Source organism: Vanellus vanellus (genome assembly GCF_965231255.1).
Source record: "Vanellus vanellus genome assembly, chromosome: 17".
NCBI classification, from domain to species: Eukaryota; Metazoa; Chordata; class Aves; order Charadriiformes; family Charadriidae; genus Vanellus; species Vanellus vanellus.
This window is the reverse complement of record NC_138922.1, coordinates 2,957,985-2,973,936: the sequence shown is the minus strand read 5'-3', so window position 1 is coordinate 2,973,936 and position 15,952 is coordinate 2,957,985. Positions and strand designations below refer to the sequence as shown.

At 46.6% G+C, this 15,952-nt stretch overlaps 1 protein-coding gene across 1 annotated transcript in view; it reads left to right on the top strand.

Moving 5' to 3' along the window:
* Positions 1–13,370, top strand: part of MYH10 (myosin heavy chain 10) — a gene marked incomplete at its 5' end in the record, with an annotated part of 29,262 nt that extends 15,892 nt beyond the window's left edge. The window contains 12 exons of the mRNA XM_082492292.1: positions 703–855; positions 1,198–1,446; positions 1,995–2,207; positions 3,018–3,230; positions 4,535–4,696; positions 7,155–7,283; positions 8,511–8,599; positions 8,846–8,969; positions 9,077–9,285; positions 10,117–10,225; positions 10,605–10,777; positions 11,666–13,370. Of these exons, the coding sequence (XP_082348418.1) occupies positions 703–855; positions 1,198–1,446; positions 1,995–2,207; positions 3,018–3,230; positions 4,535–4,696; positions 7,155–7,283; positions 8,511–8,599; positions 8,846–8,969; positions 9,077–9,285; positions 10,117–10,225; positions 10,605–10,777; positions 11,666–11,810 (1,968 nt within the window). The 3' untranslated portion in view covers positions 11,811–13,370. The remainder of the gene's footprint in view (positions 1–702; positions 856–1,197; positions 1,447–1,994; positions 2,208–3,017; positions 3,231–4,534; positions 4,697–7,154; positions 7,284–8,510; positions 8,600–8,845; positions 8,970–9,076; positions 9,286–10,116; positions 10,226–10,604; positions 10,778–11,665) is intronic.
* Between the last annotated feature and the right edge of the window lie 2,582 nt (positions 13,371–15,952).

The window sequence follows — 15,952 nt, the reverse complement described above, 5'->3', positions numbered from 1 at the left end:
TTTTACTGAGGGTTTAAGTTCTTAAAAGTGCCAGTGTTTGGTTTGGAGTTAAATAATGTAGCTTTATGCATGTATTCATCACTTAAATATACTCTTTTTTTTCCCCCATATAAAAGTCCTAATGGTATCTGTTTGAATAATGTTAATGACAATTGGAGAGGTCTGTGAGGAACAGGATGGGGGAGGGGGGTGGCTTACACCTTCCACTAGTTTCTGTTGTGACAGAAGTTTCCACTGCCAAATTACAGCTATCTTTAAACTGACCTTTTTATTTAAGCAATGCATCCAAACTTGGAAGCATGCTGCCATGGCAGGATTTGCTGCTCTATATTCTTTCCCGGTGGTTTAAAATAGGGACTCTATATGCTTGTCTGAAAGAAGAAAAATAAACTTTGAAGGTGACTTCAGTGCTTGTCCCTTTAAAGATGGAAATGTATCATCTATTCACCTCTAGAACCGGCAGTGGCATGGATTCCCTGATCAGAAACGTGCTTTATAAAGGTTTAAATATGTGTGAAATGAATGAGCAGTGCCTTTTTGAAAACCTAAACGTCTTCATAAGCTTGTCCTTGTACAAAAATGCTGTGAGAAAAATAATCAAACCTGAAACTCCATACAGAGTACTGGAGGGTGGTAGCCCAAGGCCGCAGTCAACATACTCTGAACCAAACTGAACTTTGAATGTGTCTGTCTGTGTCACAGGAGCTGCTTCAGGAAGAAACCCGCCAGAAACTCAACCTGAGCAGTAGGATTAGGCAGCTGGAAGAGGAGAAGAACAACCTGCAGGAGCAGCAGGAGGAGGAAGAGGAGGCCAGAAAGAACTTGGAGAAACAGATGCTCGCCTTGCAGTCGCAGGTAAGCTGTTGTAAATGGCAGGACTTTTGTAAGGCCCACACATTCCAGGTGAGATGAATTGGTGTTCCAGACCTCTCAGGGAAAAACATCGTGTAATTCGCATGTGTGCTAGACCGGATTTTGGAATAAAACTTCCTGTGGTCTTCCTCCATTGCAGTAATGACCAGTACAACTAACTGGGGCGGGCAGGACTTTCCCTACTTAGTGTCCTGTTAGCTCACTGTTTTGGTGTTACTTTAGCTAGCAATAACATCTATTTCTGGTTTGGTATTTTGGACCTGATGCCTGCCTTTTCTTCTCATGATGTACTAAGGAACGTTATTTTCTTTTATTCAATTTCAGTTGGCTGATGCTAAGAAAAAGGTAGATGATGACTTGGGAACCATTGAAGGCTTGGAAGAAAATAAGAAGAAATTATTGAAGGACATGGAATCCTTAAGCCAACGCCTAGAGGAGAAAGCAATGGCTTATGACAAACTGGAAAAGACAAAGAATCGCCTGCAGCAAGAGCTGGATGACTTGATGGTAGATCTAGATCATCAGCGCCAGATTGTTTCTAACTTGGAGAAAAAGCAGAAGAAGTTTGATCAGGTAGTCTGGTTTCCTGTCACCTTGCTGCTTTTGATGATTTTTAAACGGCATCTTATTTATATTGTTATTGCATAAATGAGTCGTGTTTAAAGAGGGGTCTGACTAGAGTACTGTGGTTATTGATACATCTTTTGTGAGTAGCTTGGCCTTTTTTAAGAGTAACTTGTCACATATAATTTCAGTGAGGAAAATGCCAGCTTTGAGTCTTGTTAGATCAAGTAATAAGATCTTTAGATACAAGAAAGAAATTATATTGGAATAAAAACTTTTAAGTAATCCTTCAAGATAGACTGCGAAAAGATGCGAGGACTGAAAGATGAAAATAATATAAAACTAATTTAATTTTGATTAGTAGCTTGCTTTCCTCATTGCATCCCGGAGCAGCTGTAACTGTTTTGTTAGTAGCACTTGGGTCAAGATTGAGCGACTAGACAGCTTCTGAAGGCCAATAAACTTGAAGCATTAACCACTTCATTAACTAAACACCTGAGGCAGGAAGGACCTGATTATAGAAGTTAAGAAATAATTAATCTATCTCCTATGTTCAGATGCTGGCAGAAGAAAAGAACATTTCTGCCAGATATGCAGAGGAAAGGGATCGTGCTGAAGCAGAAGCAAGGGAGAAGGAAACCAAAGCACTGTCTCTGGCTCGGGCTTTGGAAGAAGCCCTGGAAGCTAAGGAAGAATTCGAAAGACAGAACAAACAGTTGCGTGCAGATATGGAAGACTTAATGAGCTCTAAAGATGATGTGGGCAAAAATGTAAGTATGTTTCCACACCCTGTTTTCTTATATACTGCATAAGGAATAACACAGGAAAACTCCCTTGCTGGAGAAGTATATCTGACACAAAAATAGAATCTTTTTAAGCTGATTTATAACCCCAAATTATGGAGGAATTAATGCTCAGAATAAGGGGGTGGTCTTTATTAACATCAGGCCTCTTTAAAAGACATGGAGAGCAGAAGTTGCTGGCCAAATGACTAGTGGCACCTGTGCTGGATTTAAGAGTTTGTGTCACTACTACTGTTTCTCTGTGCCAGCTCATCTCTCCAGTCATCTGCACAGATGTTTGTTGGGTTCCAGTACCTAAAGGGCCTACAGGAGAGCTGGGGAGGGACTTTTTCCAAGGGCATGTAGCGATAGGACGTGGGGGAATGGCCTTAAACTGGAAGAGGGGAGATTTAGATTAAATATTAGGAGGAAATTTTTCACTATAAGGGTGTTTAGGCACTGGTGCAGGTTGCTCAGAGAAGCTGTGGCTGCCCCATCCCTGGAAGTGTTCAAGGCCAGGTTGGACGGGGCTTGGAGCAACCTAGGCTGGTGGGAGGTGTCCCTGCCCGGGGCAGGGGGATTGGAACTCTGTGATCTTCAAGGTCCCTTCCAACCTAAACCATTCTATGATACTCTAATATAGACTTAAAGATGCTGCTCTGCCTGTTCTGATTCATTGTCCAATTTGGATCTTCACAAAATGTAGTGTGCTGTGTTCATAGTGTCTTACTTTGCTGTTATGAACTGCTGATGTTGAGATACCTGAAGGAGAGGGTCTGATTGATGTTTGTGGCTTAGGTCCATGAACTGGAGAAGTCAAAGAGAACTTTAGAGCAACAGGTTGAAGAGATGAGGACTCAGCTTGAGGAACTGGAAGATGAACTGCAGGCCACGGAAGATGCTAAGCTTCGTTTGGAAGTCAACATGCAAGCTATGAAAGCCCAGTTTGAGAGAGATTTGCAAGCCAGAGATGAACAGAATGAAGAGAAGAAGAGGATGCTGGTTAAACAAGTATGTCTATTTTACTGTAGCTCATAGTGGGAAGGGTGTGGTGATCTTTTGCCAAAGCTCTGTGGCGTTACATAAGTTGCTACCAGAAAAATAAAACTCTCTGCTTAAACATCCCATCAGATAGAAATGCCAAGCGCTAATCTTTACAAGGAATAGAATAGGTCTTGTTGAGGAGTTGCCACTGTCAGCTGTTAATGTTCATCTGCTATGGATGGTCCTCCAATTCAGCTGTATCTTGCCTTAAACTCACTCAACATGTGAGTAGATTTGGCTGGTGCTGCATGGGCGTATTTTGAGCCCATCCTGTTTGGTCTACAGGAACAAATCCATGGATGCCCACATCAACTGACAGACTGTAATTCGGTGAACGTTTCCTAAATGAAAATCGTGGCAAAGATTCCAGATTTGCCAGACTTGAGTCTCTTCAGATCTGCTGTGTGTTACTAGAATTCTCAAGAAATGCCTTTAAAATTTCATGCTTGTAAGAAAAGGTCATTCTAAATTAACGTTTCTAAAGCTTTAAGGTAAAAAACACCTAATACTCAAGATTTATCACAAGAAAACAAAAACGTCAGATTACTGAGAATCACCAACATAGAGATCTCTTAAAAATAAACAAAAGTGTTGACCTGGAAGGCTTTGGAAGTTCACTGCAATGCAAAATAGCTGTTTTGCACTGGACAAGAGCCCTTGGCCTGGCATGAGGAGGGAGGCATGATTCTTAAGCGAAATACGTTCTTTCATGTTGGTAACCTGTGGCATTTCTGTCTGAGTTTTATTTTTGTATGAGTTTGACTTAGTTGGTGGTGGCTGGCTGCTTACTTTGCTTTTCTGCTTTGTTTTGAAAAAAAAGTTGTTGGTGTATAAAAGCTAGCTGCACAGCTGTTTCAGAGAGAATGATTTCATCTCTTTCTTGAGAAAATGAGGTGATTCTGTGTCTTATTTTCCTCTCAGTGGGTCAGTCAGAATTAGTGACACCTTCCCTGGAGTGATACCTAAATGTGGACAGGTGTGCTGGGCAAAAAGCTGATCACTAAGTAGCTGAACAGATGAAATGTAAATGCTTCAGACACGGAGTGTTTGTCTTTTGGTTTCCTTTTTGTGTCAGTTCAGAGATTTCTGCTTCCAATTTGGTTTGCCGTCTGCGGTGTTGTCCCATGTACTTTGCATTCTGTAGTCTCTTCCAATCGCGTATTGTTAATTCTTCCCTGCAAAGGCCTTTTGGATTCATCCAAACCATTTTGCTGGGATTTCGTGTTTGCTCCATTCCTGGAACTGAGCCTGTTAAATGCCTTGATTCACAGGTGCGAGAGCTGGAGGCAGAACTGGAAGATGAGCGCAAACAGAGGGCTCTGGCTGTGGCAGCCAAGAAGAAAATGGAGATGGACCTCAAAGACCTGGAAGGTCAGATAGAAGCTGCAAACAAAGCTCGAGATGAAGCAATCAAACAGCTACGTAAGCTCCAGGTAGGCACAGCTAATCAACTCAGTTGCGTTCTCTCCTGGTGACAGTCTGTCAAGGGTATTGCTTTTCATTAAATACATTGGTAGCTTGAAGGCAGGAGGAGTATCGGACTCAGCTACGCTGATACGTGTCATAGAGTATCTGGCCTGAGCTTGTCACCTGCTCAAAACTCCTCTCACCTTTCTGCACATAAGGAGTTAAGATTGTCCCCCACATACTTGTATTCATTAATCATCTTTTTCCTTATTTCAACACTTTGCATAAGGATTTAGTGAGTATTGTTTTCTAGGCTGCATTTTTAAAATTTACGGTTGTTTGTATCTTCGAATTTACTGCTTTGAGCTCAGCTCTTGCTGACTGCTGCTTCCTCAAGTTGTTGAACTTTTTAAGGCAACCAAAAATCCTCCAGAGAAAAAGGAGGAGTACATCTTGGTTGCTTTTAAAAAGCTCCAAGATGCCCATTTTTTTTTTTTTTTTTTTAAATTGGCAAGAAAAAAACCCAAGTCTTTGTGTCAAGGATTTCTTTCCCATGCCCAGAAAAATATACAGCATTTGGTACAGTTCAATTTTGCCAAAGACTTTCAGTGCCATGGCCCAAAGCTGCAGGAGCGTGAGGCCATGGCAAGACCATGGAAAGCATATGGCAAATTAAATTGCCTTTCTGCCCTGTCCACTTTATTCCTTGGCAAATCCTGTTTTGAATCCTACTTCAACTGGATGAAGGCGATTCTGGAACTGAGCCCTGGATGGAGAGGGAGCACAGGTTGAAGCAAGAAACGCTGGTACCTAGCAGTACCCTGACAGGACAGCCGGAGAGGTCGTACCCGATCTCTGTACACTTTCCTGCAAGCACCTGAAATAAATGGTCTCATGACTGGTGGTGTCCTAAAGATGCAGGTACAACTTCAATGCAGTTTCTCCAACTTTCTTACTCTTTTAGCATCTCAAGTCAAACTTGTGCAGGTTAAGATCCCAATCTGTGTTATTGGTGTTTCTTAAGGGAAGAAGTAAGTATGTGCTTTGAGGTGTGCAAAATGCAGTGTTGTGCGACTTCTGCACAGCAGAGTGGTTTCTTATCTTTGCATACTTGTAATAAGTTTTGGGGTTTTTTTAGTCAGTTTAAATAAATTGTAGTGGGGTCAGTACCAGGTCCAGTCCTGTTCAATATATTCACTAATGACCTGGATGAAGGGACAGAGTGTACCCTCAGCAAGTTTGCTGATGACCCAAAACTGGGAGGGATGACTGACACCTTTGTGATGACTGGCACCTTTGTGCCGCCATCCAGTGAGACCAGGACAGGCTGGAGAGCTGGGCGCAGAGGAACCTAATGAAGTTCAACAAGGGCAAGTGTAGGGTCCTGCACCTCAGGAGCAATAACCCCATGCACCGGCATGGGTTAGGGACTGACCTGCTGGAGAGTAGCTCTGTGGAGAGGGACCTGGGAGTCCTGGGGGACAGCAGGATGCCCATGAGCCATCAATGTGCCCTGGTGGCCAAGAAGGCCAATGGCATCCTGGGGTCAAATCCTGCTCAAAGAGGAGTGTGGCCAGCAGGTTGAGGGAGGTAATCTTCCCCCTCTGCTCTGCCCTGGTGAGGCCATATCTGGAGCACTGTGTCCAGTTTGGGGCTCCCCGGTTCCAGAAGGACAGGGAACTGCTGGAGAGGGTCCAGCAAAGGGCTACAGAGGTGCTCAGGGGACTGGAGCATCTCTCTTATGAGGAAAGGCTGAGGGAATTGGGGCTTTTTAGTCTGGAGAAGAGAAGACTGAGGGGGGATCTTATCAATGCTTATAAATACTCAAAGGGAGGGTGCCAGGGGGATGGGAATGGTCTTTTTTTCAGTGGTGCCCAGTGACAGGACAAGAGGGAACGGGCACAAACTTGAGCATCCATCTAAACCTGAGGAGGAACTTCTTTCTTGTGAGGGTGGCAGAGCACTGGCACAGGCTGCCCAGAGAGGGGGGGGGGGGGGGGAGTCTCCTACTCTGGAGCCATTCCAAACCCACCTTGATGCGTTCCTTTCCAACCTGCTCTGGGTGAAGCTGCTCTGTCAGGGGGTGGGACTGGATGAGCTCCAGAGGTCCCTTCCAACCCTGACGGTTCTGTGATTCTGTGAAATCTTTTATAAGTCATTCCAAGAGCTTTACCTCTCCATAAGTTTCATGACAAATGTAGTTGAGCAGCTCTTTATTTGAGTTTTTTCCTACAAGAAATATACCAGATAAATGAGGTGAAGTCTTACAAGGTGATATTTCAAACAAGGAATTGAGCGATGGAAAGATGAGAAAATGAAGTTTTACAATGAAAGTAAGAACTGAAAATGCATTTAAGTGGAATGAAGCCCCTTTGGGAGGAAGGCCTTACCTTTTAAGGGCCAAAATGCTTCAGAGCTACTAATAAACCTGGTGATTGTCCTAATGCAGCGTTGCTTTTTCCTTCCTCTGCTTTCCGACTGCAGGCTCAAATGAAAGACTACCAGCGGGAGCTGGAAGAAGCCCGTGCATCCAGAGATGAGATCTTCGCACAGTCCAAAGAGAGTGAAAAGAAGCTCAAAGGTCTCGAAGCAGAAATACTCCAGCTCCAAGAGGTGAGATTGAAATCCAAGAAACTTGTTTTTCTTGCTAGAGTAAAGTGAAGACGGGAGAGTAAAAAAAGTAAAAAGCAATCTAGTGAGTTGAACAGAGAAATGGGAGCCGGGAGAGCTTCCTCTTCCCCCCTGCCTCAGGTCATTAGTGAGCTCCTTATACCTTTGTAGGAATTGTTCCAGTAGCCCGGACTTCGTTTCTTTGCCTGGGTAGCAGGAAAGCTTTACTACTGCTTAAGCAGATTTGAGACCTCACTAAAATTATCAGCGTGGCTTGAGAGTCTCTGGAAGGTGCAGCGCACAGTGTCAGTACTAAAATTGATTATTGGAACTATGCAAGAACTTAAACTCTGCAGTACCTCAGTGGACCATTTAAACCTGTGGAGGTTTATCACTGCCATCTCAGGTCCTCACCCCTTTCTCTTACGGGTGTGCGTTCCCTTGTGGTTGGCAGTTCAAGTAGGAGCTCGAAGTCTTGCTACGTCTCACTTCTCTCCCATCATCTCCCTGGTCTGGCGCAAGGTCAGACATCAGCAGAATTGCCTTACACGAGAGACTGCCTCTCTTTTTTGTCCTGTGTTAGCTGCAGTCGTTCAGATTTCACGACATTTACTGTTTGAGCCTTTACAGTTTACCTATCATTTACCAGAGCTTCTCCATGTCATCCTTTTGCAGACTTCAAACTCGTTAGTTCTTCACTTGCAGTGCGTTTAATTGTCTTTCTTAGCAAGTGCCTGGTTGTTTCTACCACTTAATACAGTTTTATAAGATTCAATGCTGTTTATACTACTGTGCTAAAGCTTTTATTTTCTATACTTAGCTTGCGTTCACGCTACGTACTCTGCAAGAACCTAAAAAAATCTGCTTAATTTAGCGCCCACTTTACACTGAACGTATTTGTTAAAGCGTGTGACAGAATGGTTTTCTCCTGCTCTTTAGGACTTAAATGTTACTGATCTTCACAGATATTTTTTTTTTCCTTCACTTTGTGCGAGGAACACTTCAGGGCCAGGGAGAAGTAAATCCATTATAGTCATATGGCAGTTAAGGGGGGGCAGTATCAAGATGATGTGTCCTGCTCGCTTCTTCAGTTGTTGCTTCTCCTTATCTGTTAAAAGACCTCAGGGATATCGCACTTCACAGCACCTCCCAGAAGTTCTTAAAGGCTAAATTGTTTGCAGAAGTTCTGAGATTCCTAATGCTGTAATGAATCTTCCTAAACCTTCGCAGGAGTTTGCTGCGTCTGAAAGAGCCCGTCGTCATGCTGAGCAAGAAAGGGATGAGTTGGCTGATGAGATTGCAAACAGCGCTTCGGGAAAGTGAGTCATCAAATGTATTAATTGTGCACCTGTAGGACTCTGGGCACCAGCAGCTGTAGTTCCCGGTAGTCTGCTCGCAAATGCTGTATTGACCTGTCTTCACGATAAAAATTCCTTGTTATGAAGAGAATTGCTTACACAGAACTTCTCATGATGATTTGCGATGCCTAAAGTATCAGGAGCAAACTAGCCGGTAGCTTTCTATCAGATCTGAAACACGTCTTGACCCAAATACTTCCTTTCTAGGTCAGCGCTGCTGGATGAGAAGCGCCGGCTGGAAGCTCGGATTGCACAGTTGGAGGAAGAGCTCGAGGAAGAGCAGAGCAACATGGAGCTTCTCAATGAGCGGTTCCGAAAAACCACGCTGCAGGTGAATTGGTTGTGGGCAATGCTGTTGGGGCAGTTTGTGTTTCAGTGTGCAGTTAAGTGGAGGCTCTGAATAGCACCAAATGATCTTCTCTTCTTCTCCTCTGAAAGGTTGACACGCTTAATTCTGAGCTAGCTGGGGAGCGGAGTGCTGCCCAGAAGAGTGAAAATGCCCGGCAGCAGCTGGAAAGGCAGAACAAAGAGCTGAAAGCCAAGCTCCAGGAACTGGAGGGATCCGTGAAGTCTAAGTTCAAGGCAACGATTTCTACTCTAGAAGCCAAGATTGTGCAGCTAGAAGAACAGCTTGAGCAGGAAGCCAAGTAAGGGAAAAATCTGTTTGCCCATGTTTGCTCTGTCGGTTCAATGTCTGAAACCTCCGTGCCTTAAGTTTATGTAGGGCTGAGATGTGACCATACAGCACAGGAATTAGGTTTTATTATCTAAAACCTACTATTTAGGGGACAGACTTTAACAAGAGAGCTGTAACACAACTGGGATTGAAAGGTTCAGAATCTACTTGCTCCGTAACTGAAACTGCTGAACTAACTCTTGGAGCTAGCGAGGCGAGTATGTTGACTGGTAGTCCCAGGATCCACAGGGCGCTGCAGAAGTTTCTTGAGACAAGATAAAACATCCCTGTGAGACACCCGGTCTCTCTGGTTGAACAAAGCAACCTGAATTAGTGTGAGAGCTTTAGCTGAGATGAATCCTGTGCTCTGCAGAAGTGTTTCTACAGTGAGTTCTTCCTCCCTTTTTTGCTGGTTCCTCCCAGAATCTGAAGGTGTGCTCTCTTACCACCATCTCCATTCTTTTTGTGCTTTTGACTCTGTGGGAGGACTGTGTTACTGATTAGCAATAACTTTAAAGCCGCTCTCGTCAACCTCATTGTGAAGAAGCACCTTCTTGCCCCTCTTTATAGCCTGCATACCATACTGGTATTGCTCAAGTGCTAAGACTTTACACTTCCAAAGCTGCATTCCAGTCAACCACCAGCAAACTAAAACTATGTCGGTTCTGTTGGTGGTGGCAGATGTGTTAAGAGGACTCAAGTAATCAGTTAGAGAATGAGGTGAGAGCCTTTCAGAAAGGACAGATCTTGTGTTCTTAGCCTTCAGGTACTGGGAAAAAATATGGCTTTTTGGTTATTCTAGGGAGAGAGCAGCTGCCAACAAATTGGTGCGTCGTACAGAGAAGAAATTGAAAGAAGTCTTCATGCAGGTGGAGGATGAGCGTCGACATGCAGACCAGTACAAGGAGCAGGTGGGTGGAAGGGCTTAGCTTTGGCCACATTCTCAAAAAAGGCAAATAAACCCATGCTTTGAGTAGAAAGGGCTTTCTTTAGAAAGAAGCATTTTAATGAAAACATTTGAGGGAACCCCTGTCTTGATCACTAAACCGCTAGAGTAGCTCCCATCAGCCAGAGCCTCCCTGTGTTAGCTCTGGTGTGGTGGTTCATTGTGTACCCCGGGACCTCTGCAGCATTTCCAGGAGTCCACACTGGAGTCTGCAGTGAGGCTGGTGGTTCATCTCCAGCCAGCGTGGCCGGGGAGGACAGGGTGTTCGCGAACCTTGCTGACCTCCCAAATCGTGGGGTTGCAGCTGCTGAGTTTGATCCTAACGACCTGTTTTTGTATTTCAGATGGAAAAGGCAAATGCCAGAATGAAGCAGCTCAAACGCCAGCTGGAGGAGGCTGAAGAGGAAGCCACACGAGCGAATGCTTCCCGACGTAAACTTCAGCGTGAGCTGGATGATGCCACGGAGGCCAACGAGGGCCTGAGCCGGGAGGTCAGCACCCTGAAAAACAGGCTAAGGTACGTGGCGCCAGTAGCAGCAGTCCACGGTTTATTGAAGCGCTCATGTGCCCCCAGACTGCCTCCGTGGTACATCCCTGGGGAGTATCCAGCTGGATACTCTGTGGAAACAGAGCAGCTAATGTCAGGGAATGGGTCGAACTGGAGCCTGCTGGGAACTGCGGATGGAGCTTGAGCATGATAACGAGGAAGCTGCCAGTCCACAGGGCTATTCCCAGCAACTCCAGAGCTTACACTGGCAAGTTCCCTGGGGTTGCCAGTTCATCTGGCCATAGGTAAACAGAGGAGCCAGCTCAGTCAGGTGTCTCCGGTGGCTGGTACTGATCCCTTTTTTTTCTGGACTCACCCTGGTGGGACTGTTTCAGCTCATTCCTTGAAAGCAGGTCTTTGAGCCCAAGGTCATTATCAAGTACAGATGGGTGTCAGTGAAGGTGAGAAACCATTCAAGAGGTACAGAGCGCTGAGCTGGCTGGCTTGCAGGAGTGGCGGGAGGGGTGCAGTGCAGCGCTTTAAATGAGCAGTCAGTGCATTATTTTTTTTTTTTTTTTTTTTTTTTTTTTTTTTTTAGAGAACCCGCTCTGTTCAGTACTTGGTCTGCACTTGTACAGAGACAATATTTTAAGTTACTTGGGACTGGCCAAATTAAGGTGATGGTATAAACAAAGCGGGAGTACCAGAACGTGTTTGCACACAGTGTGTTGACCCTTTGGACAGCGAGAGGGTTTCAAAACCCCACCTGTGAAATTTGCCCCGTGGGTGTCTTGGAGCTGAGCTGCCGTGTTCCCCCGCGGTTTGGCAGGGAGGTCTCTTGGGGCAGCCACCAGCAGGGGGACTCGGGCCGTGAGAGATGTGACCCATGAGCGATCACGCTCTGCTTGTTGTTGGCAGGAGGGGCGGCCCCATCACCTTCTCCTCCAGTCGATCCGGGAGACGCCAGCTGCACATCGAAGGGGCCTCTCTGGAGCTCTCGGATGACGACGCAGAGAGCAAAGGCAGCGACGTGAACGAAGCGCAGCCGGCGCCTGCCGAGTAGAGCCCCGTCACACCGTTTGCATGCAGAGACCTTTACACAATAGTCGGCAGAAGGAGGAGGACTTCCCTGACCACCAAACCGCCTTGTGGCCGTAAATCTGCCTTACGGAACATCGGCATGCTACAAGGTTACTTATCATAGGTCAACTATGTCTTAAGGCTCTCCAGCCTCACCATACTGTACCCTGCTTCAGATATAGGTACAACTGCTTTTTTATATATAGTAAACAAAATGGGATCGTCTCTGTTCAGTGCATCTATTTTCCAGATACTCATTGTAAAGCCATTTTATAAAGCATCATGTGAAGGATGAAACTTTTTTTTTTTATCAGTACAGAAACTTCATTCCCAGAGGGCAGGTGGTTGGGACAGACCCATTGTCACGACGATGCATGCTTTGTCGTACCGACAGCATCCTTCCATTTCCTCCCTGCTCAGACGGCCCTTGGCTGTATTGAGTCTGTTGGATCATTGAAGACCAAACTGCACCTCTATCTTTCTTTTCTCCGCATTGTTGTGATGAGCACACAATCAGCGAGTGAACTGTGAAAAGGCCTTGGGAAGTGTTAGAGGGAAATGTAGGGATGAGTGAGTAGTGTCCATTTTTAACCTGCAATACCATTTTGAAGTGTTCTCGGCACCTGCTTCATCAGTTAGTGTTCCTGCAGTACAGGCAAACTGAAATAGCGTCACCGTTCCTCATCTGTACAGTACTTCTGCATTCGCAGAGACCCGCTATTGCCATGCCCAACAGATCCATGTATATATTAAGGGTAGTATCATGTGAACACCAGTGAAAAATAACCATACAACACAGGCAAAATTAATTTATTAATTTATGGCCGAGTTAGTTAGTCTTCAGGCATGGAGCCGAGCGGCTGCACTGTGAGACGAGGCTGACGCGACACCCGAGCAGCCAGCCTGGTGTTCCTGAGGGAGCTGGTCCACGGCCTGCCGCGAGCAGCCGGGCCAGTACTGTGCAGTGTGGGGCTCGCGTGGAGCCTGTGGTTACAGGGGTTCAGCGATGGGTGTTGCCTGCCTACGAGTTAACATGCCAGTGGATGTGAATCCTTATTTTTTTTTCGTTGTTGGTTTTTTTGTTTTTTTTTTTTTTTATTTTGAACAGTATTACAGGGAGTAGTTAGCATTCTTTTTGTTTAAATAGCTGAAAAACTGACATTACAGAAAGTGCCTTAGACACTACAGTACTAAGACAATGTTACATATATAATTTGCCTATATAACAATGATTTAATGTATTAATTTTGACTGTGCTTCATATCATGTACCTCTCTAGTCCAAGTGGTATTATTGATATTAGTGACAATGAATCAGTGTTAACTAGGAAACTTCCTCTGCCACATGCTCAAAAAACCATGGATTTCCTTTTTTGGTTAAAAGCTTTAACATCTGTCGCAAAGGTTTTGTTGTGTGTGTTTGGGTATTTTTAATCAAACTGGCTGTTGACCACCAGGCATCTGACTGCAAATATCTTGTTTTCTTGTATACCCATATTTCTAGACAATGATTTTTGTAAGACAATAAATTTATTCATTATAGATGCAGCCGCCTGCTCTGTTTACTTACAGGAAGAGCTGTCTCCTGAGGTTGGCATAGACCTTAATAAACGAGAATATGACTGGAAGCTGCCTTTTCCCGTCTTACTGTTTGTTTGCTTGGGGCTTTATTTTCTTGTATTTTGACCGAAATAGAACCTAGCCTGGTCAAGGGCTGAGCCTTTGCTTTTGAATGGCAGTGCGTAGCTAGAGCACAAAGGGAGCTCTGTGACCTCGGCACAGGTATGGTGGCACAGGCACTGTGCCTGTTTCTACCTTTAACAGGGTCTGGTCTGTCTTCTGAGCAGTGAAATTTCCTGTTTTGGGTGTCCTGCTCTGTACCAGCTGCTCCCCTCCACTGTGTCGGGTAAGGCTGAGGCTGGCAGACAGCTGCAGCCACCACGTTGGGCTCTGCTGCTGGGCGAAGGTGCTTTGGTGCAACAGCAGCAGAAAGCAGGGACCAGGGAGGGGGAGGTGACAGCAGCGAGGAAGATGATGGCAGCAGCTCCTGTCTCTGCAGCACAGGGAGCTGGAAATGCGCTGGCTGTTACTGGAAGCCTCCCAGCACCCAGGAGCTGCTGGGGACCCTGGCTGGTCCCAGGCACCAGTCCTGCAACCCTCTTCCTTCAACACCTTTTCCTTTAACACTGGCTGCTGCTGGTATGAGCACAGAGCCTGCCCTGTCCCAGGCTTTGGGCAAGAACAGCTTACTCCTGCCTGGGGATTTTTAAGGGTGGGGAGGATGGTTGAGTGCGATGAGGGTGACCTTGCTCCCTGCAAGGCACTGCAGCCCAGGAGGGTGCTGGTCAGAGCAGGGGGACATGGCCTCCCCCTGCATGGGGCAGGGACAGTGCTCTGGAGGGAGCGGGGAGTGTATTCCCAGCAAGGACTGGGTGTGCTGCCAGGTGTCTGTCCATGATGGGGCACTGCCAGTCTGGTCCAGCAGGAGCAGGAGGAGAGCCTGTGGTCCTGAGACCTCAGCCCTGGTTGTGGCTGGGCAGTGGGTGCTGGAACAGCTGCCCCAGAGTCAGTTTGACAGTGCGGTGTCTATGGAGGGGCTGGGCTGGAGCTGAGCCCAGTGGCCTGGGAGAGGCAGCAGGGAGGGTGCCCACCCAGCTGCCCTGTCAGCCCACCCAGTGCCCAGGAAGGGATGCTGCACCCTGGGGACCAGCCCCAGCCCCGCAGTTCTGCAGAGAAAAAGCCTTCAGCTCCTCCAAGGAGGCAAAAATCCCAGCAGCTGCAGCTGGAGGCCTCCAACGCTTCCCCAGGCTCTTCCCAAAAATCAACTCTTGAAATGCAGGACTCTGCCATGCCTCCAGGATGGTCAGTGCCAGAAGCAGAGGCTGCAGCTGGGCTGGCTCAGCCCCAGTTGCAACAGTGGCTGTTCCCCTCTGGGCAGCGAGTTAGGAAGCGACATTCCAAGGAAAGGGGAGCCAGAGCTGTGTGGTAGCAGAGAGCAGCAGCATCACCCCCTGCTGGGGCTTGGCAGAAAATACTACATGACAAAACACAGCCACTGCCACAGTTTCTGCAAAACCCACTGATTCCACATTAAAAGAACTTTATTTTTGGAAGATTACTCTCAGTTGGTTTTAACCCACGTGTCACCACGGTGGTATGGTACACTGTCCTATTGAAACATGCCATAGAGATTTTGAATAAATAAAGCTACAAAGCCCAAGTTATGTACAAAGATCTTAGGCAAAGATATTATGTTTACAAACCTATGTACAATAAAACAAATGTAAACAGTCAAATGCAGCAGAGGATGCACAGGAAAAGAGAACCATACAAACCCCACCAGTAGGGGGGGATATCCCACCTCCCTTCTGCTGGGGCCAGTGGTTTTTCTCAGCGCTTGTAAATAAACCAACTCGGAGCTGCAGAGCCAACTGAAGGTGATGGACCGGACCGGGAACAAAGATTTCTAAACCCACAGATCAAACCCCGGCTGGGTTTGCTGGTTCATTTGAAAATCCACCGACTCTGAGGCACATAGACAGAGAAATCGCACAAATACGTTGCTTGAAAGACCCACAAGGTACACAGTCGCCCAAAACTGTCACAGAAGCCCGTAGGTGACACTGTGAAATCCAGTCATACATTACACAGATCGGAAAATGGTTGTGATGATTACAGGGGCCTGGGGGGGGGGGAGTCATGGGCAGTGGGGCCAGTTGGATTAGCGGCTTCCTAACGCTCCCGCAGAGTCCCTGTTGCGGAGGTGGGTGGAAGGCTGGGTAGAATTGGGCTGAGAAGCTGTGCTCTAGCCCCGCAGACACCGTGAGCACGCTACAGCAGCTAAATGTGTTACAGCTGTACAGCAGTGAGGGTGCAGGAGCACTGAGGGAGAGCGCCTCAGCAGCGCTCAGCCTTGCCGGCTCACGCTAAGGCATTTGATGTTGCAACTGACATGCACTGGGCCTGTGACAGTCAGCTCCAGCACGCTGCCACCCAGCACCTCCATCCCTCCTCCCACCTGCAGGGCCCTGGCACCCAAGGAGCCTGGCACTGCTGTACACGGCTCCACCAAACCAGCTGGAGATGGGGCTGTACAGGCAGGGCTGCCATATACGCTCATCCTCCC